General features: G+C 47.3%; 1 protein-coding gene across 2 annotated transcripts in view; it reads right to left on the bottom strand.

Moving 5' to 3' along the window:
- ERBB4 (erb-b2 receptor tyrosine kinase 4) overlaps positions 1-23,731 on the bottom strand; it is a 690,947-nt gene that overhangs the window by 333,164 nt on the left and 334,052 nt on the right. For both annotated transcript variants that reach the window (XM_083154478.1, XM_083154479.1), the window contains exon 3: positions 12,974-13,160. In XM_083154478.1, the coding sequence (XP_083010604.1) occupies positions 12,974-13,160 (187 nt within the window). The remainder of the gene's footprint in view (positions 1-12,973; positions 13,161-23,731) is intronic.

The following is a 23,731-nucleotide window of genomic DNA, read 5'->3' on the forward strand; positions in this document are numbered from 1 at the left end:
TTATTCTGTGAAGGGGCATGCTATTTTTATTCATGTGCTTAGAGCACATGAATATATATTTTTATTTTAAAAATTTGTATCCGGGCAGCATCCGCAAGTGATCAGGGCACCAGGCACTGAAGTTGGGAGTGACCCAGTGGCTGTTGTGGTAAAACAGACCTAAGGGCAGATGCCTTATTCTGTCACTGAAACCCAAGGAGGGGAACCCAATTTCCTCTGTCCTGTCACAGCCAGCCCCCTGTTACTGAGCCATTACTGCCAATTACATCGTCTCTACATAGTATAATAGAACGTCCCTGGGATTCTTCACAGGTATCATTGTTGTCTTACCAATAAATGTACCCGTGTGAAGCAGGGGCGGGGCGCTAGTCTAAATATATAAAAGGCTAACTACTCCTCACCTCCATGAGTTGCAGTACTGCCAAAGACCACTAGAGTTCTTACTAGTGGTCTGTGGCAGTACTTCATTACTTAATTACTAAAATGAGAGCAATTTCTGCAGGGACACTGGTCTGTTTCAAACTTGCTGGATATGTAGAGAGGGAGCTGTGAAGACAAAGATTGCGGTAGGCAGGGTGCCCCAGGTGAGGGGGGATGGGGGTGCGAGGGTCCGGGGGGGGGGGGCTGAGGGGTACCTGCTGCGCCATCTGGTCGAGTTCGCCCCCTCCCTGGATGGAGATGAGCGGAGGTGCAGAGACTGGAGCTGGCATCGGGGTCCGTGCTGTGGGGGTTCCTGCGACGCGGTGTATTAAGCTGGCGGGGTCCCTGCAGTGATTAGGAAATAACTAGCGCTATCCACCGGGCGGCGGCGCAGGAAGCGCTTCTGATTTTGAAAACACTGGCCACACGCTGATTGGCTGCATCTCAGCCAATCAGCGTGCGGCCAGTGTTTTCAAAGTTAGCAGCGCTTCCCGCGTCGCCGCCCGGCAGATAGCGCTAGTTGTTTCCTATTCACTGCAAGGACGCCGCAGCCGCCAGCTTAATACACAGCACCGCAGGTACCCCCGCGGCATGGACCTCCCCTGCCCGCTCCTGCCAGCTCGTCTCTGCAACTCCACTCACCTCCATCCAGGGGGGGAAGGGGGGGGGGCGGCGAACTGCCGCCCTCCAGTGGCCAGCGCTCTAGGCAAATGACTCGCTTTTAACTTTAAGTTAGCACTCTGCACCCAACTTTGCTGGATATGTACTTGCGCTGGTTCGTCAAGGTCTATTGCTTCAAAAAGTTAATTGCATCTCTCTAAATATATGATCGGCCAGAATCGTCCTCGGTTCACACCAAACTTGTCCTACCGCCGGGCGGCTCAGTGTTCCCACAATTCTCCTGTTACAGTATCAGACACACACTTAGCGCAGATGTAACAGACTTCAAAGGACAATGTCCTGACAAGGTGAGAATGGGGCTACAACATTCTGAAATATCTGCGAATGATATAATCTGTGTCCCGCACACACACAGACCGAGAGCCAGGACTCAGGGATACAGAGAAGACAGAACACAGACAAGATCATGGCGCACAGAGAATACCCCTCAACACGGAGCATTTATGTGGTTTTATTTTAAACCGTGTTAATGAAGTAATTATTTTTGTGCAGGCGGCTGCTCTGTAGTTTGCAGCAGTTGGTCATAGAATTTATGCATTGCCAACATAAATATGAACAAGTTAATTGATATTAAGTATGTAAAACAATTGGGGTGAGGCATGCTCCCAATTGCGGAGCAAATCTGGACCTTATTCTGGCAGGGTTTGGTGGTCTAGCAAGGCTGCGAAATCGTAGCTGTGCGAACCAACCAGAATAACCCCCCTTGAGTGTTCTCACACTATGCATAATGAGATATGATGATATTATATGTTATACTTTCTGCGCTGTAGTGTTGTTGGGGGAGATTATACATTCCAGACAAATGATGTCGGTAATTCTGCATATAATAATAATGCAGGGCAAAGGCCGCAAGAGTGATTCCATGATCATGTGCGAGATAACAGAGAGGGCAACAGCGGCGACAGTTTAAGTCACAGGGTCCGGGAGCTGAGCGGAGATGGCATTAAGGAGATCTTCGAAACGAGCCTGCATGATGACACTTGTCACCGCCACTATGTCATTATATTATTTCACAGCGCCTTCACCATTCTCTGTTAGACTCTGTATTTGTGAGATGATTACATGGGAGGCAGGGAAAGGGGCAGCCTACGTGGTTTCGTTCTTTTCCCATATCTATCTATCTGGGATGCAGTCAAAATCCCGACAGGGTCAAAATCCCGACTGGGTCAAAATACCGACTGGGTCAAAATACCGAAAAGGACAAAATCCGACATGGTCAAAATCAAAATCCCGACAATTAAAATCCCGACAAGGACAAAATCCCGACATTTAAAATCCCGACAAGTTCAAATACCAACATATAGAATGTACAGGTGAAACAGTCAACAGGTGAAACGGTCGACAGGTCGCAAGGTCGACATTGTTTTTTTCACTGTTTTTTGACCCGACATGTGCCGACAGGCGGTATTCCATTCCCTACCATCCACTAGGGCATGGTGGGAGAATAAAATAATGTGCCCAATGTGAGGGGCTGCGGTTCACTTCCAACTGTGTCCATGTCGACCACGTCGACATTCGGTTCATAAAACAGTGAAAAAACCCTCGCGACCTGTCGATCGAAAGTCATGTTGACTGTTTCACCTGTACTGTACATTCTATATGTCGGTATTTTGACCTTGTCGGGATTTTAAATGTTGGGATTTTGACCTTGTCGGGATTTTGTCCTTGTCGGTATTTTGACCCATTCGGGATTTTGACCCTGTCGGGATTTCATACCGAATCCATCTATCTATCTATCTATCTATCTATCTATCTATCTATCTATCTATCTATCTATCTATGTATCTACAGTATCTGTCTATCTGAGAAATGAATGACGGGGGATCTCTACAGTGTAACACTCTTTAGAAAGACCAAGCGAGGCCCGAGATTATTTAAGTCTTTCATTTTTGGGATGCATAGTAAAAAACTGTGGATAGGAAGATTATCAGTAAGGTTTGGGTTCTTTGGTTATTTACGCAAGTCAACCAATCAGGTAGCTAGGGGAGGTAGCTTGTCAGAGGGTATACTAAGGTGATTTAAATATATCCACTTCCTCTTGGAATTTTCTGGAAGCCCAACTTCCCTCTCCCTTTCCTTGTTCAGGTGCTTTCCTTCTGATTGGCTACTCAATTGGATTTGGCATTGCAAACATTTCTTTAATAGGCGGGAAGCCGTTTCGGCCAGCGGTCATGTTGAGGCATAAGTGGTCACTGTGGGGCAATTACCCCATTTCGAGGACGGCTGGTGAGTCCTGTCTTTGCAGGGGGGTGTTCGACACTTCTTATCGGAGTGTCCTCACCATGGACCTTATTCTAGTTCACTCTTTCTGACAAAATCCTTCTTAGATGGACAAAACCATGTGCACTGCAGGGGGGCAGATGTAAAATGTGCAGAGAGAATAAGATTTGAGTGAGTTATTTTGTTTCTGTGCAGGGAAAATACTGACTGCTTTATTTTCACACTGCAATATACATCTCACTTTGAAGTAAAACCCCACCCAAATCTAACTCTCTCTGCACAAGTAACATCTGCCCCACCTGCAGTGCACATGGTCTTGTCCATCTAAGAAGGATTTTGTCAGAAAGAGTGAATTAGAATAAGGCCCCATGCCACAGTAAGGGGTGGTGAGACCTTCACAGTGCTGGTTATGCCTTTTGTTAGATGGGGCGTTTGGTCGCCACCATGTTCCAGTTGGGGCGTTTTAGTCACCGGCATTATTTAACAACTTTTGAGTGGAGCTGATCTTAATAACGCCTTCCTTGCCATCCCTTGACAAATCGGGTCATACCAACTAATAAATACTCTATGACCTTTTAACTAAAGCAGTTGTGTCCGTGGGTTTATTTTAGTGATAAGATAGTTTAAAATTAAGGTAAGAGCAATTGCAATAATTTAATAGAAGCCTTAACATCACTATAAAGGTACACACTAGACGATAATATGAACAATTTTGACGATTCTGGCAGGATGAAAAGACAATATCTTCATATGGTCTAATGTGTACCCATTACGCATTGTCTTTACATGCAAGACATTGGAGTACCATTGTAAGCGAGGACAATGCGGCGGAATGCAGCATGGCACCCGCACCGCCACTGCCGGCAAGTATGCATGCACAAGTAAGCGAGCAGCCCGGTGTTTGATTTTCCCTGGAGCCGTCAGAATGAAGTATCTATGGTGAAACGTGACGGTTTTGCCCTGTGCTCTACAAGTAACATTAAAAGTCTTCTGCAGCACTGTTACTTCTACCCCATTGTTTTATCTGCCCGAAATTCTCAGCTGTTTCCTATCACTGGACTTCATTCAGGTCCGGTTGTTCTTGCACTCTAATGCGCAAACTAATGATGTTCGGTACTTTTGCACATGTACAGGATACAGAATGGCATCTGGCTGTCAGTGATTGACAGACTGATGCCGTTTAGGGTAGGGGAGGGGGCAGTGGTAGCCTCCATTTCTGACAGCAGAGGCATGTTGCTGATGTTTAGAGGAAAGGAAGAGGACAGGGATCTTCGCTGTTGCACAGAAATTTTGTGGCATCTGCGCCGGGCAGGTTGCGCGCCCCCATGGTTGCCGCAAACTGTCAGATGGTAATGGGAAAGATCCGATGCGATGCGTTACCGTATTAGCGCTGTCGCTGATGCTTCCACCACATATTAATCAGGTCAATGTTACGTGATTCTGCAGGAAATTATAATATCTGATAAGGCAATGGAGCATGTGTATGAAAGATTGAGAAGAGATAAAGTGGACAGAGGTAAAGTACCAACTAATCAGCTCCTGTCATTTTTCAACACAGCCTGTGAAGTGACAGCTATACCTCTTTCACACTGACTTGACAACCTGGGTTATTGCTGGTCCTAGTTTGGTGTGAAGTGGTCAACCTGGCTCATTCCCGGTCTGGCTTAGGTTGGATGCAGTATGAATGGCAGACCATGGCTGCTGATTGGCAGGCTCAGAAGTGCACATGGCATCATCTCCAGGTGTTCTGTGTGATCTGTGGCATACAAGGGGTAAGTTTAGCAGAGGCTTTGGCTCTGACCCGTGCTCAGAAACCTGGTTTAGACACGGGTCAGAGGCGGAGCTTCAGTGTGAAAGGGGTATTAGTAGCTGATTGGTTGGTACTTTGGGCCCGATTCAGTCCTGAAAGCACGGCTGCGAATTTGCACAGTGGACAATTATTGATACACTGCGCATGCGTATGGTTCCTATAATGAAGTTCTGCAACTTTTTCTAAACGAACGGCGTTCACAAGTAGATTGTAGTGAAGTAGGCGTGTGGGGGGTGGAAACCGTCCATTCAGTGGGAGGTGCTGGGAGTGTCCTGGAAACCAGTGGGCGTGTCTGAGTGTTTTAGGAAGTGCTTGTGACGTCATCTCCACGCCGGATTTGCCTTTTCCCATCGCACTGTTGAGTAAGTCCAGGGCTACGCGGCACCTGCGATAAAAATATAGTTTGACGGTAAGCATGTTACGATGGCTTTTGGACATTTTCGTACAGCTGCGAATGGATGAGTAGCTGTATATATCCGTACGCACAGCGAGTATATTCATCCGCACGGTGGGATTGCACGCAGGTCTGAATAAGGCCCTTTGTCTCTGTACACTGAATCTCTGCAAACGTTGATACATATGCCCCAGTGAGTTTTATTCTAATTCATTTGAAATGGTCAATAAGCTGCTCAATAACAATTCATTGCATGTAAATAAGGTGCGAATATGCTCTTATAAACTGTATTTTCTTTCATTGATAATACAATCACGCTGCAACCTGTTGTCTCATTCACAATACTATTGTCTGTCATCTCCATTCTTAGCCAAACGCATGCGTTCCACCTTTGCTGACTCTTGGTGACCATCTGTCAGTAAGATTCAGATTTCAGTCTGTTTTCTCCTTGCTGCCGGCGCTACCTCTGTGACCGCTCTTCCCCACAGTGGCTGATCCTGTGCTATCCTGGTGACCTTCCCAGATCCTTTCATGTGCTCTGTGCACACAATAACATGCGCTGCAGAGAATATAGAACAAACCGAGAGCCCTGTTTCAAGCAGACGTTTAGTTTATCTTTATTTTCGCATATTTCTCTCCCGCATAATCCATTCCTCCTGTGTAAAAGGTCCTGCATTCATCAATATGTCTGTATAGTCTGTGCAACTAGACAGAGCAGTCTCCCAGCAGTCTTTCCAAATGCATTCAGGGATGTACTGTATTTAGCTTTGGGGGGGCCCGGGGCACTTAACAGGGTGCCTGGGGGAAAGGGGTGTACCGTCTATTAGATTGTGTATACCGCCCAACACATACTTGCCTACTTTCCCAAAATGGCCAGGAGGCTCCCGAAAATCAGGTCCCCCTCCCAGACCCCCAAGAAGGTGGGCAAGTCTCCTGCATGTACACAGAGCCCCCGTCATTTGCGTCATTTAAGCCACGCCCCCATCCACAGACCCGCGAATCACAGAGATTGTGTAGGATGAGTCGGGGCTTGGTGACTCATCCTGCCAAACATCAGCTGAGACTTACTGACAGTTGGTGTGGATCACTTATTTGAATTTTGGACTGTGCCACAGCCCCACATCTGCAACTGCCACTGACAAGGAAGACCAGGTGCAGAGCTTTATTTCCCTCCTGGAATGGGTCATGTTGGGAGGTATGCAAACATGATAGGCCCCTGTTACCTGCGTATTACTGCCCCCTGTGGGCCACTGACCTTCGGTGCCACTACCGGCTGGATGGGGGGGGGGGGTTTCTAGGTTCCATTGTGGCTTGCTCTGCTCCTTACTTAAATTGGTACACACTCCCATTGAGGGGAGGGGAGGGAAGACCCCATTCTCACATTTCCCCATATTCTATTTTCATGTACTACAGTACCTCTTTTCCTTTGTTTTTACCTTAGGATCTAGTTTCCCATCAGTGGTGATAACAGAGGGGGTTAGTGGGTACAAATTACCCTGGCAGCAGCTCGTCTTACTCCAGCGGATGGTGCTGTGTGCTGGGTTGCAGTTTGGCAGGGAGGAGCGTAAGGTGCTATTGTATTAGTGCCACCTTCAGTTTTCACGTGAAACGCGCTGAAAAGCTTTGGCTGTTTACTGCTGCGTAAAGAGAGCCCTGTGTGTCATTATACTACGCTACTGCAGGAATACAGCGATTATTTACTTTCTTTCTGTTTTGTTTTCTTCAGAACTCTCTGGATAATGGGTCCCTGGATAAAAGCAGCCTCATCTGTCTTCATATGTGAGAGAAAATACAAACTAGTAAGACAAGACGTGAATGCTCACCACTGATCCAGCCGCTTTGGGTACCGACTCGTATAAATCCTCAGCAAAGCCTTGGGATGTTAATATATATACAGTATACACACTGCATATATTGTGGTAGGGATAGTATACATGAAGTGAAACACCAGGATAGAGCAGCAGCAGGACTGATTAGATCCTGTCCAGGTTTTCCTACTATGATGTGTATCATGGTTTGGCTAATTAAGAGCACCTGTGGTTTCCTGTTAAATGTCTGTTCTAAGCAGTGGGTCAGTGTCCCCAATGCCAGTAAGTGGCTGGACAGTAGGCTTGGGATGTGGGACTACACAAGGGACCTGTTCTGGCTGCTTCAGCAGCTTCTACCTTGCTGTGGCTGCTGTGGTTGGGAAGAGAAGGTGGATAGTGTTAGACCTGCCCTGGCTGCTGCAGAAGCTTCTGCACTGCTGTGGTTGGGTAGGGAAGGTGGATGGTTGTAGACTTGCTCTGGCTGGTGCAGCAGCTTCTGCCCTTTGCTTATTTATTCAGGGTTTTCGGGATCTTCTGTACCTGCTGCAGCAGTTTCTGCCCTGCTGTGGTTGGGAAGGGTAATAGTTGGAGACTTGCTCTGGCTGCTGCAGCAGCTTCTGCCCTGCTGTGGTTGGGAAGGGTAGGTGGATAGTTGAAGACTTGGTCTGGCTGCTGGAACAGCTCCTGCCCTGCTGTGGTTGGGTAAGGTAGGTGGATAGTTGAAGACTTGGTCTGGCTGCTGCCCTGCTGCTGTTGAGAAGAGAAGGTGAATAGTTGAGACCTGCTTTGGCTGCTGCTGCTGCAGCAGCTTCTGTGTTGCTGTGGTTGGGAAGTGAAGGTGGATAGTTGAAGACCTGCTCTGGCTGCTGCAGCAACTTCTGCCCTGCTGTGGTTGGGTAGGGAAGGTGGACAGTTGGAGACCTGCTCTGGCTGCTGCAGCAACTTCTGCCCTGCTGTAGTTGGGTAAGGTAGGTGGATAGTTGTAGACTTGCTCTGACAGGTGCAGCAGCTTTTGCCCTGCTGTGGTTAGGAAGGGAAGGTGGTTAGTTGAAGACCTTCTCTGGCTGCTGCAGCAACTTCTGCCCTGCTGTGGTTGGGAAGGGAAGGTGGATAGTTAGAGACCTGTTCTGGTTGCTGCAGCAGCTCCTGCCCTGCTGTGGTTGGTAAGGGAAGGTGGATAGTTGGAGACTTGCTCTGGCTGCTGCACCAGCTTCTGCCCTGCTGTGGTTGGGAACGAAAGGTGGATAGTTAGAGACCTGCTCTGGCTGCTGCACCAGCTTCTGCCCTGCTGTAGTTGGGAAGGGTATGTGAATAGTTGGAGACCTGCTCTGGCTGCTGCAGCAACTTCTGCCCTGCTGTAGTTGGGTAAGGTAGTGGATAGTTGTAGACTTGCTCTGACAGGTGCAGCAGCTTCTGCCCTGCTGTGGTTAGAAAGGGAAGGTGGTTAGTTGAAGACCTTCTCTGGCTGCTGCAGCAACTTCTGCCCTGCTGTGGTTGGTAAGGAAAGGTGGATAGTTGGAGACTTGCTCTGGCTGCTGCACCAGCTTCTGCCCTGCTGTGGTTGGGAACGAAAGGTGGATAGTTAGAGACCTGCTCTGGCTGCTTCAGCAGTTTCTACTCTGCTGTAGTTGGGAGCCCTGCTGTGGTTGGGAAGGGTAGGTGGATAGTTGTAGACTTGCTCTGGCTGGTGCAGCAGCTTCTGCCCTGCTGTGGTTGGTACGGGCCCTAAGACTATTCTACATTACGAATAAACATATACAGTAGGGGTGGCTTCTTGTTCCACTTAGAATTCAATTCTTATTTATAATTGAATTGAAGTGCAATACTGTATCTCTGCAGCAGTATTACAATGCAACATTGATCCTGAGAGCTCAGACTCAATATTCTGCTCAGAATCAAGGTCCCGTCATGTGATGCGCTGTAAACAAACTGAGACCCAACCGAAGGTCTCCATTAATGTCTTCAGGAAAATCAAGGCTTAAGTTCCAATTCCGCCGCTGGTAGCAAGCTCCGGTATAAACCCCCTGTGGTCAGCTATGTTTACTGATAGCAGGATAGAAAACTCCTAAGCAGCCTGGAAACTAGCAGCATGGGTAATATCACTGGGAATTTTCACACACACTAAAATAACATCTATGACATCTTAAAAACTCCCTTTAATCGATCAAAACCCTATATATGTCTCTATTCTTAATCAAATCAAACAATAAATGTTGCCCATGCTAAAAAATATAAAAAATTAACATTTTACTTTTACATATATTATATAATTATTAATTAACAAATAATTGCCATTACTCCTTTAATAGAATTCATAAATAATTTTCCTTGGATTTTGACCGCATCTCTGCGGATTGTATGGATTTCGAATATCTCACCCAATGCGATGCGCCGCCCGCCGGTCGAATGTCACGACGATAGATATTATCATGCTGCACATAATATTTATCAAATACCACATGCAATCACTCGCAATGCAATCAGCAGCCGGCGGCAGGAACGCTGGAGGCAAGCGGCGGTTTCGGGAAGCTGGAGGTTGGCAGCGGTTTCAGGGAACTGGGGACGGTATAGCGGATCGCTATGCAGGAGGGTTGGCATGCGCCAGAATTTTAAAAATCTTTAAAAAAAAAAGAGAGAGCTCTCTCAGCAAATCAACGGCCGCCTGAATGTAAGGCCTCTGATTGGCGGAGAGCTCTCTCAGCCAATCAGAGGGCCGCCCAGTTTTTTCAAAGTTTTTTAAAATTCCACAACCGCTATACCGCCGCCCGCCGCAATCCCTGTTCCAGCACCCGATGTGGCATCACAGGTGGTATGTGACATTGTGTGCTGGAGAAAAAGCACGGGGGCACCATAAGATGCGACCAGATGCGATGGGACATCGCATTGTGATGTCGCATTGTTTCTGATCGCATATGTGTATGGGCACCATTATAGCTATACTGGGAGGCTCCCAAAAATCTGATGGCACTCCAGGGAACCTGGATATGAAGGCAAGACTCCTGGAACTGGACAGCTGCCTGCTTGCTTGCACCGCTTAAGTGGGCAGGGCTGAATTCTGTCATCATAACCCTGCCCCCACTTTGCAATGCAGGTAACAAGGGCATTGAATGGGCCCATACATGCAGGGCTGGACAAGGTGGGACTGGCCATTAGGGGCCTTGGAGGGGGGGGGGGGAATCCCAACTCGTCATTGCACCTAAACCATATTTTCTATCTCTGCAATAAGCGCCAACAGGAAATCTTTATGATCACCGCTTTATAGTAAATAGGACAAAATGTATAACACTGCAATGTAAATCTACCTTCTATTCTTTGGCTTAAGTTCATTTACTCTGTATTCCTTTATGTTTGCCTTAATATCCGGAAACACTGCATCTGATTTATACAATGCTGTTCTTATTGAGTCCTATGTATTGTAGATTTAGTAGAACTCAAGGGTTAAGAAAGCCGAAACGTCCTATATCCAGTAAAATCCTTTGGAGCCATTGGGTGCTGGCTGTGTGTCTGTCTGTAGGTCCCACCGAGCATTATTAGGTGGAACGCTTCAGGTGTCAGTCAATCTACGGAATATCAAATATCAATCAGGACTTTGTTTTAACCTAGCACTGGTCAATGCCGCAAGTGAAGGACAAATCTATACTGCTCATTGAGTTTCTTTCTACAAGAATTATTAGCTGCGAGGCATCGGAGGCAGGGAAAGCGTTAATCAGCCTATTGTGTCATTTAGGACCGGTCAGCTTTCCGCCAGCTGCTCTGGTCATGTATAACAGGCACTGAGCAAAGTATATTCTGAATTCGGACACATTTATTTGGGTCATCCAAAGTCCAGAGTCTACAGAGCTGTCGAGGACAGCCGGGGGCCGCAAAAAAGTCTTTGGAGGGCCGACGATTGGACAATACAGATCTATATTGATTTAATTCAGAAAATATCTCTACTTGAAATGGGCTTTGAAAATGTCTGTAAAGGAAACCAGTAATTCATCAAACTTCGGAGTCAAATGTTTCAAGGCTTCTATTGTGATCGATAGAGTTCCCTGTGGATACAAATAGCTGTTCTCTGATCTACCCCTATCAGCATGCCAGCTCACTAATTCACCATGCCCCCAGACAGTGCTTAGTGCGGCACTCTGGTGCCTCCAGCCTTGTACCCCGGCGGTGTATGGTCTGACCGGTGTCATATGGGGCTGAGGCTCATATTAATTTGAGTAGATGCTCTAGAAAAGGTTATGGGTGCAAATCAAGGTTCAGCATGAATTGTGGCCCCACATGGACAAGTTTGCCCACAACACAGATAAACCAGAGATTGCCTGTTTACTGCCATAGACAACTGTCATTACGATTATGCACTTCATCGGGCCTACGCTATTGATAAACCTCAATATGTCCTTTATCCAATAGAACTCTGTCTATTTCTACATTTCGCAACTGGCATCTAAAGGAGTCTCATAAGTCAATCTTGCCTCCATACAGCAGAGCAACCTTCAACTGTCGTGAATAAGCTCCTCCCCATTAGAATGTAAACTCTCACGAGCAGGGCCCTCTGCCCTCCTTTACTTTTCCTTCTCTAACTTAAACCATCTTCGATGGCACCAAATCCTGCGGTTCTCTGCCACCTGATACTTATGTCAGTGCCGCCTGCTGATGTTGCTATGGTTATGTACCCTGTATCCAGCAAATCAGCTCGCAACATGGCTGTGTTTGAAAAATGACTTTTTGGAGCTGGTTGGCTCACGTTTTGGGAGTCATTCCGATCCATTCAGACCGATGGTTGATATGCCCATGTGCAAGTCCACTGTGCGGACGGCCGCAGAGATTTACAATGTCGCTGGGCCATTCGCACGGGGCAATGCGTGGGGGGGGGGGGGGCAGCGGGACCGGGTGTTGCCCATGGGAATGTCCAGCATTTCATGGGCGTCCCCATGGGAATGCGGGCAGGAGGAGGTGTCGGCGACCATCAAATGATTTCTCCACCAGCGGGATATGCGAGGGGATACGGCGGCAGCAGTGGATGGCGATTAGGCTGGCGGCAGGGCAGGCCCTCAGCTTCACAGCTTACTGAGTCAACCAGAATCAGGGCCTTTACCTTGGTCCACTTTATCTCTCTCCAATGCTTAGTAAATAGACCCCAAAGTACTGTACCAACCAATCAGCACCTGCCTTTCTTCAAACAAAGCCTATAACATGGCAGTTAGGAGCTGGGTTGGGACTGAGCAGGCAATGTCACGCCTGTGTTCCCAGGGGACCACCCAGCATTTTTATGGGGTTGCCCATAAAAGGCAGCGTTCCCCCGCTCCGGCCCTCTGTTTACCCCCGTCCGCCCCTCTGGAGATAACGGCCCGGCGAGGATGAAACTCCCCTGAGCCATTTGCTCCTTGGGTTTGCACATGAGCATAAACGCGCATACGTTAACCCCAAACATCCGGGGAGGGACCGAATTCATCCCACTACGAGCAAGTCTTCACTTTATCGCCTACCATGGCTTAGTACATCTTCCCTTACACTAGGTAGATGGAGTTGCCGGATGCATTTCATTATCAGGTTTACAGCGTTACAATACTCCCGGCAACAGATTGATGACTTAGAAGTTAGAAAAGGACGAAACACATTCTCACACATGGGCACATAATGCGCCAGACTCACCAGTCAGATTTCTTAAACCCAGCTCCCGCAGCCCCAGTTTTCCATCCTTCAGGTAGTTCAGGAAGATGACTAGAGCGTAGCGGTCCTCATACAGCTTGGTGCCACGGATGATGCGTAGGTTCTCCAGAGGGAGGTAGTCAAATTGATTCAGAGCCACCAGGACGTATCCCGTCACTTCTCGAATGGACTGGAAGAGAAGAGAATGAGGTCTCACTCAGTCAGTCTGTAGAGGTTCCGATTAGCATAGCAGTAAACACACTTCCAAAAATGTACTTTAATTCTTAAGTCTACCTTCTGAAGGGGAGGGCTCTTGCCGTACAGATTCCTGTAATCGTATTACCCCGAGCTTGCGTTATGCAGATTTAGCATTTTCTTATATTTGTATGTTCATGTTTTCTAGAACCATTAAGGACTTCCGATGTGTATGTACTGAATGAAGCTTTTATTGCTGGATTTATTTCTACTTATGCATTTATTATATTATCACTGTGCAGACCTATGTCCTCTACACTATTGTCTATGTTGTTTATATATTAAGTTTATAGAGCCTCTGCATGCGACTGGTGGATAGGTAGGCAATTCTCAGGTGTGGCGGACCCTCGCCATTCTGCAGAGTCTACAATGACGGACCCGGGTGATGGGTGCATGGGCAAATCCTAGAGAGTGGTAATGCCCTCCACACCAGGCTTAAACAAGCCCTGGCATAGGTAATTAGTATGCTCTCCATTCCCTGCCTCTTCAATGATCAATGATATTCTATCATTATCTAGACCAGTTGACTTGTTGGATAGAACACTGTAGGTAATGATTAACCCATACTTGCCTATCTTCCTGGATTGGTCAGGAGGCTCATGAGAATCGGGTGGCATTTCTGGCCCCTGGAAAGGTGAGCAAATGTTCCTCCCCCCACAACCGCTCACTTATGGAGCACAAGTGGACAGACTAAGGGGTACCATATGATGTAATTTCCATTGAATCACATCATTATAGCCACACCCACACTATATAATGGCTGTGTATCGGGCCGGCGCACGAGGAAGCAATAGTGTCACCACACCCCTCCACAATATGCATCTTTCCATTGGTCACACCCCCATTTCTTGACCATGCTGCCCCCCCCCCCATCCTCTACTATAATACAATGGGCTTTGTATAGTATGGCCATAAATGTCTCATCCTATAAGCAAGTAAAATGACACAGTTATAGCAGAAGTTATATATATGTAATTGTCACAACAATACTCTAGGTTCCGGGTGATTAATCATAGCTTTACATATATTTTATACAGTATGTCAGTAATGTCTCTGTCAAGCCTTGAATATCTCTTCTTGTCTACTGGGACAATTCCTCATTTCTTTCTATGTCACCGGCAAGGAGCATCTTACTCCTTCTGCCACCTGTACAGGGGGTGGAGGGTTACAACGGCAATTTATCTTCCATTACAAATAATATGTAGAAAGAAAAATCAATGTGTACTGAAGAGAAGATTACAGATAACTCTGGAGCACCTCATGTCTCTGCTCCTCTTCATTATTCACACATTGGCTGCACCGCCACGCAGTATGTTGGAGATTTATATGGGCAGAAGTAACTCTAGAGTGAATATTATCACATTATTATCGTGTATATAGATCACACAAAATGCCAATGTAGTCTGGTCTGGACATGGCGGAACAGTGCACATAAATTCAGCACATTATACGCATGTCCGCTTACTGTACACAGACGTCTCTGGGCAGAATAAATATGAGTAGAGTTACTTAGTGTATCAATTTTCTACTTAAATGCAATCTGTGCATAATGTGAACATACATAGGGGCGTATTTATCAAAAAATAATTGCAGTACCCCCCCCCCCCCTCATTCCAATACCGTGAATGTATGCATGGGTCACCATGGCGGATAGCGGAAATATCTGAATTTTTGTTTGAAAAATGCCAAATATATTAAGCTAATAAGTAGCTTGGCCCCAGTGTAGCTGTCGCTGTCTTCAGGTGGCATTAGCCACTGTAACCTACAGTATTGCCTATGCTAGATTTGCCCGGACAGATAATCGTACATATGCAGTACAATCGTACATGTGCAGTAGTGCAGTATCATTATAAAAAGATCTTGCATATCCTGTAGCCAGTGGCGTCGCTACAGGGGTGTTGGCCACTCCCAAGTGTCACCCGTGGAGGGCTCTTCCTAAGTGACGGAAGGTGAGTGCTGCATTGTAATTATATGTGCAGCATTTGACTCCTGTCACTGTGTAGGAGCCAGCACTGCAGAATGACCGTCTCCAGGGGCAGCTCAGCATCTTTAATACCCCCAGAGTGATGAAAACAGGGGATTAGGCAGTGTGACCACATCCCTTTCCCATGATGTAACAACCCTTTTGCAAATTGAGCCATTAGCATATGGGAATGTCCAGAATTTCATAGGCGTTCTCATGCTAATAGCCGATGTGAGCTGCCCACCCACTTCCCCCCAAGCGTCTACGCATATAATAAGTGACTTTAGAGTTACTTTTATATGGCGTGCGCCTTCGCCATCATTCGATAGTCGCCGACCATGGAATGATGGGGGTGAATACCACAAGGATGCGAAGGGCTCTTACTGAGTGACATCCCTTCACAGGCCTTGCGTGCGAATCCACCTTGTGAATGGGTGGCGGCCGGCCACAATTCGCAAGGCGGGTTTGGTTGAGTTGCAGGGGTGCCAATTCGCATCCGAACGAGTCAACCAGAATTATCCCCTTAGTTCCTTGCAGCCAGCCACTACATAGATCTGCTCAGCCGCAATGCTGATTATTTTTTCACCGAGTACAAGGTGAGCTTCAAATAGATAGAATTATCTAGGGTTACATGCGGGGGCTGATAGCTCAACGAATAGAGTGTCTGACTGCAAAGCCGCAAACGATGGGTTCAAATCCCAAGTATGTCATTTTATTTGTTTACTTGCATTTCTTTATGAATCCTGCATCCTCTGGACTCTGCTTTCCTCAGTAGTCGGTATCTGGTTTTATTTGGCAGCTTAAAATGCAGGCTATATTATTATATTCTCAGCATATTCACAAAGTGCGGCAGAGAAAACGATTGATTTTCTTTGTGTCCCTCACTGACATGCAAATGTGTAAATGATAGTTGTTGTCAAAAAGTGAGTCAGTGACTCGGGGAGGCATCAATCATCTGTCAAGGATTTGGGATCAGAATGATAAAAGAGCCCTATGACCAAACAAGTTTGTCCCTGTCACCACACAGCACTGCGGTGACAAAAAACAGAGGCAATGGGCCATGGAGCCTTTACCTCTACATCTGAGGATGTCACTAGATGGAACAGAAGGGGAATAATGATTAACCCTATGGGCCAGATTCTATAAGCTTCAAAAGAGATAAGTTTCACAGTGATAAACAGCCAGCCAATCAGCTCCTGCCTGTTATTTTTCAAACACAGTCTGTGACATGGCAGGTAGGAGCTGATTGGCTGGCTGTTTATCACTGTGAAACTTATCACTTTTAAAGCTTATAGAATCTGGCCCTATAAGTACTGATTGAAGATATAGGAGTATATTCGGTACTCTTTACCTAGAACGGCGCCCATCGGGGTGATCGCGGGATCGCGGGCAGTACATAAACGGCCGCGACGCGATGCCCGCGATCACCGCGATTTTCCCATAGGGAACAATGTTAAAAAGTCAGATTGATCGCGATTTTGCATTCAATGCCTCAATGCCCGCGATTTTACCATAGGAATCAATGTTAAATGGGCTACAGAGCCCAAATAGGCTCAATTAACCCTTAAATGTCACCCCAATTTTTTTACGCCACCCCACGATCCACGCCAACCCGAAGCGTGGCGAGCGCAGCGAGCCCGCGAGGGGCGGCGGTACGCGTCCTCCGACCTTTTCATGCCCTACTATCCACGTCGGCGTGGAGTTGAGAATAGAATAGTGTGGCGAGCGCAGCGAGCCACCGAGCCCGAAGCGTGGCGAGCGCAGCGAGCCCCGCGAGGGGACGCGGATACCTTCACAGTTATACGCGTCCCCTCGCGGACTTCACAGGTGTCCGTGGCGACGCCGACACCTGTGAAGCCCGCGAAGGGACGCGTTTACCTGTGAAGGTATCCGCGTCCCCTCGCGGGGCTCGCTGCGCTCGCCACGCTTCGGGCTCGGTGGCTCGCTGCGCTCGCCACACTATTCTATTCTCAACTCCACGCCGACGTGGATAGTAGGGCATGAAAAGGTCGGAGGACGCGTACCGCCGCCCCTCGCGGGCTCGCTGCGCTCGCCACGCTTCGGGTTGGCGTGGATCGTGGGGTGGCGTAAAAAAATTGGGGTGACATTTAAGGGTTAATTGGGTCTATTTGGGCTCTGTAGCCCATTTAACATTGATTCCTATGGGAAAATCGCGGGCATTGAGGCATTTAACATTAAAATCGCGATCAATTAGGCTTTTTAACATTGTTCCCTATGGGAAAATCGCGGTGATCGCGGGTACACGATTTTGATGTACCCGCGATTTACCCGCGATGCCCGCGATGACCGCGATTTTTTACCCCCGACGCCCGCGATTCTGATCGTGGGCGCCGTTCTAGGTAAATAGTACCGTATATTCTTTAAGTACAGAGTGGAGATCAGTGGCGGAACTTGTGAGCGGTTGACCCAGGTGCAAAAATATCATTTGGGCCCCCCTCCTCCACCCCAACCCAAGAAGTCATTGCTGATCTGGGCAGCAATGGGCCCCTTCAGGGGCCCTGGTGCAATGCACCACTATAGATCTCACTTTGAAGTAAACCCCCACCCAAATCTAAGTCTCTCTGCACGTTACATCTGCCCCACCTGCAGTGCAGCATGGTTTTGTCCATTTGAGAAGGAGTTTGCCATAGTGTATGAATTTTACATGCCTACTTGGGATTGGTCTCACCTCCTCCACTTGTCATAACAGGCCCTTGAACATTTTCAGCTCCAGGCCCATGAGAACCTTATTTCGTCCCTAGTGCCTGGTCAGATTAATACAATGGTTCTCAAACTCGGTCCTTAGGACCCCACACAGTTCACGTTTTCCAGCTCACCCAACAGGTGCACTCATTACTGACTGACACATTTTTAAAGATCCACAGGTGGAGCTAATTACTTCACTTGATTCTGTGAGCAGACCTGCAAAACATGCACTGTGTGGGGTCCTGAAGACCGACTTTGAGAACCTGTGGATTAGTACAGTATATAGCACAGAGTAAATGGATAATGCTACTGTAAGTATATAAGTTGTTCAGCACAGCTAGAAACTATCCAGTAATGGAACTGCAATTCTGAGCGCTGTTTCATCCAGTGCTGTAGCACTGATAAGATATGGCAGCATGTTGGGAGTTGTCATCCACAAGCGAGTAGCACAGGTGATGTAGTGTAAAAGACGTGCTTAAAGTTACACAAGAGACACAGCCCTCCTGAATCTCAATGTAATTATCTCCATCAAATTCCCCTCCCGTAAAGCTAACAAAACAGAACAAAAATAAGTAATTAATGACCAGGTAAAAAACATAGGTTTGAAAAGATTAACATATGTGCAGGAGAAGAAATGACAATATTTTCTGAAAGCGCCTATGGTGCAATTAGAATTAGTTGTTATTTTTAGCAGCGAATGGAGTTTTTTTTTTCCTTTTTGTTAAGAACTAATAAAAAAAAACAACCAGACAGAAATTTACAGTAAATAATACAGTAATAAGTAATCATACAAGTGGCAGGATGTACCGGGCAAGGCCTCTGTCACATGACACCAGAATATCACCACTTCAAGGGACACTTTACTGTAGTCTGGCACAATCCAGGTCCCGGATGCAATTCTTATCAACTGCTCTAATTCCCATTAGGGGATTCAAATCAAGGTGATGTGTCCCCGGGCATCTGCTGCACAAGAATTGAAGCGTCTCTTGCAAAATCAATTCTCTGTATAAGTTACAGGTATGTGTGTGGATTAGCGCATAGGCAATGGGCCCGATTCAGACCTGATTTGGAGCCCTTCCATCAGATAGCTGCCCAGCACTGTGGCTGCGAGAGAATGAGTCGGCTTGCCATCACACGCCCTCCCTTCAAAGGCCTGGACACGCCTACTTTTTCCGACACTCCCAGAAGATGGCTGCTTACCACCCCCAAACGCCAACCTCCTGGCAATCAACTTGTGTATCGCAAGATGGCCACACACATATGTATGCATGTGTATTCTATCGATAATCAAATTCACAGCTGAATGATCAGCTTTGGAGAGAGATAAAGTGGCTTGAGATAGGGCCAAGGTCTATTGTACATAGACCCTTTAGAGAGAGATAAAGTAGAACATAGTCTTTAAATTTAAATAGCTTCTGATAATTGGTTTGAACCCCCCCCCCCCATCCTAAATAAGGATTATAATGCTCTAAGGACCATTACGACAGCCGACAGCCTCCCTCGTGATGTAGTCAAGGGCAGAAGAGTTTAAAAATGCCAACTCTAGTTTAGGCTATTGCGATCAATCATCGTTCTTCCGTCAGTTCCTCACCATTATTAATAAAAGGATCCGTTATCAACATAGGACTTTATAAATATATAAGGTTACGTAAATGTAATTGTCCAAATTACAATACGGCCCTGCGCACAGGGGAGTTAATTGACTTCTGCTTCTCTTTCGTTTCCATTTTTTCACAGCTGAGCGGAGGACATATGGGATCTGACACAAGGATCACCGGTGGGCAGACGTCGTCGTTGCAGTACACACGGCTATCTCTGTAACGCACATGTGGGACCAGCAACCGGGGAAACCAGAACATTCATTCCGTCCACTCACTGTCTCCTTCCTTTCCTAACCGTGTCTGCGCCCAGGTGTCCGTGCGCAGCAATCAATGATTTCTGTGTGAGCTGCCATCTATCCGCGGTTCAGCTGTCAAAAAATGAAATTGAGCTGAAACAGAGAGAGCCAGTGATCCTAGGGCCTCGATGCGCGGTGTTCCGCTGTTCCCCATTAGCTTATTGCTGTGCGATACTATCTACACCTCATCGGTGTATGATCTACAACGGACCTGGGGGTAAATTTACATAGCAACATCCCATCTTCAATAGAACTCCCATCTTAGTAAATTCACCCCCTAGAATGAAAAGACGGCACGTGGGGAAAAAATTGTTAACATTTTTGAAAAATAATAAATTAGAAACTAATATCCAATTTTCTGCAGAATATTAGGCTGTAGTTTGATCATGCAATATTTTAAAACCAGGACACAATACTTCATGGGCCTCTATGTTGGTGCAGTAATGAGAGGCTGGTACAGGCAGGGGGGAGGTGCAGTACCGAGAGGCTGGTGCAGTAATTAGAGGCTGGTGCAGGCAGGAGGGGAGGTGCAGTACTGAGAGGCTGGTGCAGTAATTAGAGGCTGGTGCAGGCAGGAGGGGAGGTGCAGTACCGAGAGGCTGGTGCAGTAATTAGAGGCTGGTGCAGGCAGGAGGGGAGGTGCAGTAATAAGAGGCTGGTGCAGGCAGGAAGGGAGGTGCAGTACCAAGAGGCTGGTGCAGTGATTAGAGGCTGATACAGGCAAGGGGGGAGGTGCAGTACCGAGAGGCTGGTGCAGTAATTAGAGGCTGGTGCAGGCAGGAGGGGAGGTGCAGTTATGAGAGGCTGGTGCAGTAATGAGAGGCTGGTGCAGGCAGGAGGGGAGATGCAGTAATGAGAGGCTGGAGCAGGCAGGAGGGGAGATGCAGTACCAAGAGGCTGGTGCAGTAATTAGAGGCTGGTGCAGGCAGGAGGGGAGGTGCAGTAATGAGAGGCTGGTGCAGGCAGGAGGGGAGGTGCAGACGTGAGAGGCTGGTGCAGTAATGAGAGGCTGGTGCAGGCAGGAGGGGAGGTGCAGATGTGAGAGGCTGGTACAGTAATTAGAGGCTGGTGCAGTAAGGAGAGGCTGGTGCAGGCAGGATGGGAGATGCAAACATGAGAGGCTGGTGCAGTAATGAGAGGCTGGTGCAAGCAGGATGGAAGGTGCACACGTGAGAGGCTGATGTAGGCAGGATGGGAGGTAAAGTAAGGAGAGGCTGGTGCAGGCAGAAAGGGAGGTGCAGACTAATGCGGGAGAGAGGAAGATTGCTGCTATGTCAGGGAGTCTCCTGCAGAATGCAGGAGGGGAGGTAACTATGATGTAACAGTGTAATGTGGGCTAGGTGACATGGGGGAGATTGCTAGACTAATGAGGGAGAGAGGGAGATTGCTGCCATGTCAGGGAGTCTCCTGCAGAATGCAGGAAGGGAGGTAACTATGGTGTAACAGTGTAATGTGGGCTAGGTGACATGAGAGAGATTGCTAGACTAATGGAGAGAGGGAGATTGCTGCTATGTCAGTCAGTCTCCTGCAGAATGCAGGAGGGGAGGTAACTATGATGTAACAGTATAATGTGGGTTAGGTGACATGGGGGAGATTGTTAGACTAATGAGGGAGACAGGGAGATTGCTGCTATGCCAGGGAGTCTCCTGCAGAATGCAGGAGGGGAGGTAACTATGATGTAACAGTGTAATGTGGGCTAGGTGACATGAGGGAGATTGCTAGACTAATAAGGGAGAGAGGGAGATTGCTGCTATGTCAGGGAGTCTCCTGCAGAATGCAGGAGGGGAGGTAACTATGATGTAACATTGTAATATGGGCTAGGTGACATGGGGGAGATTGCTAGACTAATGAGGGAGAGAGGGAGATTGCTGCTATGTCAGGGAGTCTCCTGCAGAATGCAGGAGGGGAGGTAACTATGATGTAACAGTGTAATGTGGGCTAGGTGACATGAGGGAGATTGCTAGACTAATGAGGGAGAGAGGGAGATTGCTGCTATGTCAGGGAGTTTCCTGCAGAATGCAGGAGGGGAAGGTAACTATGATGTAACAGTGTAATGTGGGCTAGGTGACATGAGGGAGATTGCTAGACTAATGAGGGAGAGAGGGAGATTGCTGCTATTTCATGGAGTCTCCTGCAGGAGGGGAGGTAAATATGGTGCAACAGGAGGGGAGGTGCATTAATTCTGGTGCAGGCATCACCGTAACCAGAGGTGTAATGCTGGCCACACATCAGACCAACTTTCCTGCAACATCCAACTAGTTGCTTGGATGGAATAAAAATATGCTACTGGATGGGAGCAAAGGACAATCAGAAATAAACTCACAAACCCAGGAAATTGGACTAAAACACTCAGTCAATGAATGTTATTTGAGGCTGCTTTCACAATCAATCTCTCACACATGACCCAGGCTTAGGGGAACGTTGGATTGATCATATTTATGTTAAGTTTCTATTTCATGTTGCTGATGTTTAATGCAGACACACACAGCAGGGCATTACTGAGAGATGTTACTAAACAGCGGGCCTGGCACTCACAATGCTAATGCCTATAGTGTGGTAACCGGCTTAGTGAGGTTACCCTTGTGATTCCTGCCATAAAATCGCAGAAAGCCGCATTTTCCCACTCTGACACCAAGAAATTCTAGACATGTTCCTCCTTCAGGAATTACAATGCACCAGGTTAGTCAGTCCCAAAGTTTGGCAGAACTATTTTTTGTACAATTCAGCTGATTTTGTCGCTCACGTGTGTTCCTGTTACATAGAGGGGATCCAGCGAAGAATTTTCTGCTTTGTACGTAAATTGACTCATTGCCAGTTATAAGCAAAACCATCTGAGGTTGTATGCGCTACATCGGTCAGCCGGCGGCACTAGTTCACTATATCGGTTGTGATCGGAATCGCCCAGTGTGTACGGGGCTTAAGACGTATAACAGACTCTTCAGTTATTTCCAGGTCAAAACAAGATCATCAGAAAATAATTAAAACGAATTTCCTGCTCATTCCAGAGTTCCTATTTATTCCGATGTCTTCCCACCTGGCGGCTGATAAATAAGCATCTGCGAGTGTCGCCCGCCCAGTACACCCTCATGATTCATGTTCCATATACACTTCCCTTTATAAATAAGAGCGCACCTCAGGATCCCCTCCCAATACAAGATATCTTCCTTCACCTGAATCCAACACAAAATTAATTGCACCGCAGTTCAGAACGGGGAGAGATGTGTCTTGACATTGGTGATAATGTAACAAATTTGTTTCCAAGGATGTTTTCTTTCAACTCTCAGGAAACACGCAGAGAGGAATAAAACATCTGAAAACATCTCTCGCTTCCGCGCACCTTCATGTGATAACACTTTGCAACCCACACAGGGAAACATTAACCCCTTTTATCTCTCAGAACAATTGGGGGATTTAATTCGGAGAATCTGATAAATAAGAATTTGTTTGTACATCTGCTGGTTCCAGGCTCATTGCGTCTGATTCAGACCTGGGGGGGTGCACTAAAGTAAAGATGCGGTACAAAGCCGGTTATCCAGGTCTTTAACCGCACATTCGCAAAAGCTGGCGTTACCCTACAGAAGCCTATGGGATTCTCTCGGCGGCACTGGTTGAGGGTTCTGTCATGGTTTTCTCCCAGCGTGCCCTGCGGCCGCCACCATCACTCATGCAAGTCCAGTCCACTCTATGCATGCAAGTCGTCTTATCAGAAGAGCTGTCTTTTGCGTTAGTAATCGCATATGTTAGTGCATATGCGATTATTAAGAATGCGAATGGCGGTAATGTGTGGTGGAAGATGTTAGTGCATCCCTCTGCTCCTCCCTGTCACTCTCTGCCTCTCCCTATCTCTCCTGTCACACTCTGCCTCATCCTGTCACTCCTTGCCACTCCCTGTCACCATCTGCCTCACCCTGTCTCTCCTTGCCTCACCCTGTCACTCACT

Source organism: Crinia signifera, chromosome 7, assembly GCF_055691185.1.
Source record: "Crinia signifera chromosome 7, ASM5569118v1, whole genome shotgun sequence".
Classification (NCBI taxonomy): Eukaryota; Metazoa; Chordata; class Amphibia; order Anura; family Myobatrachidae; genus Crinia; species Crinia signifera.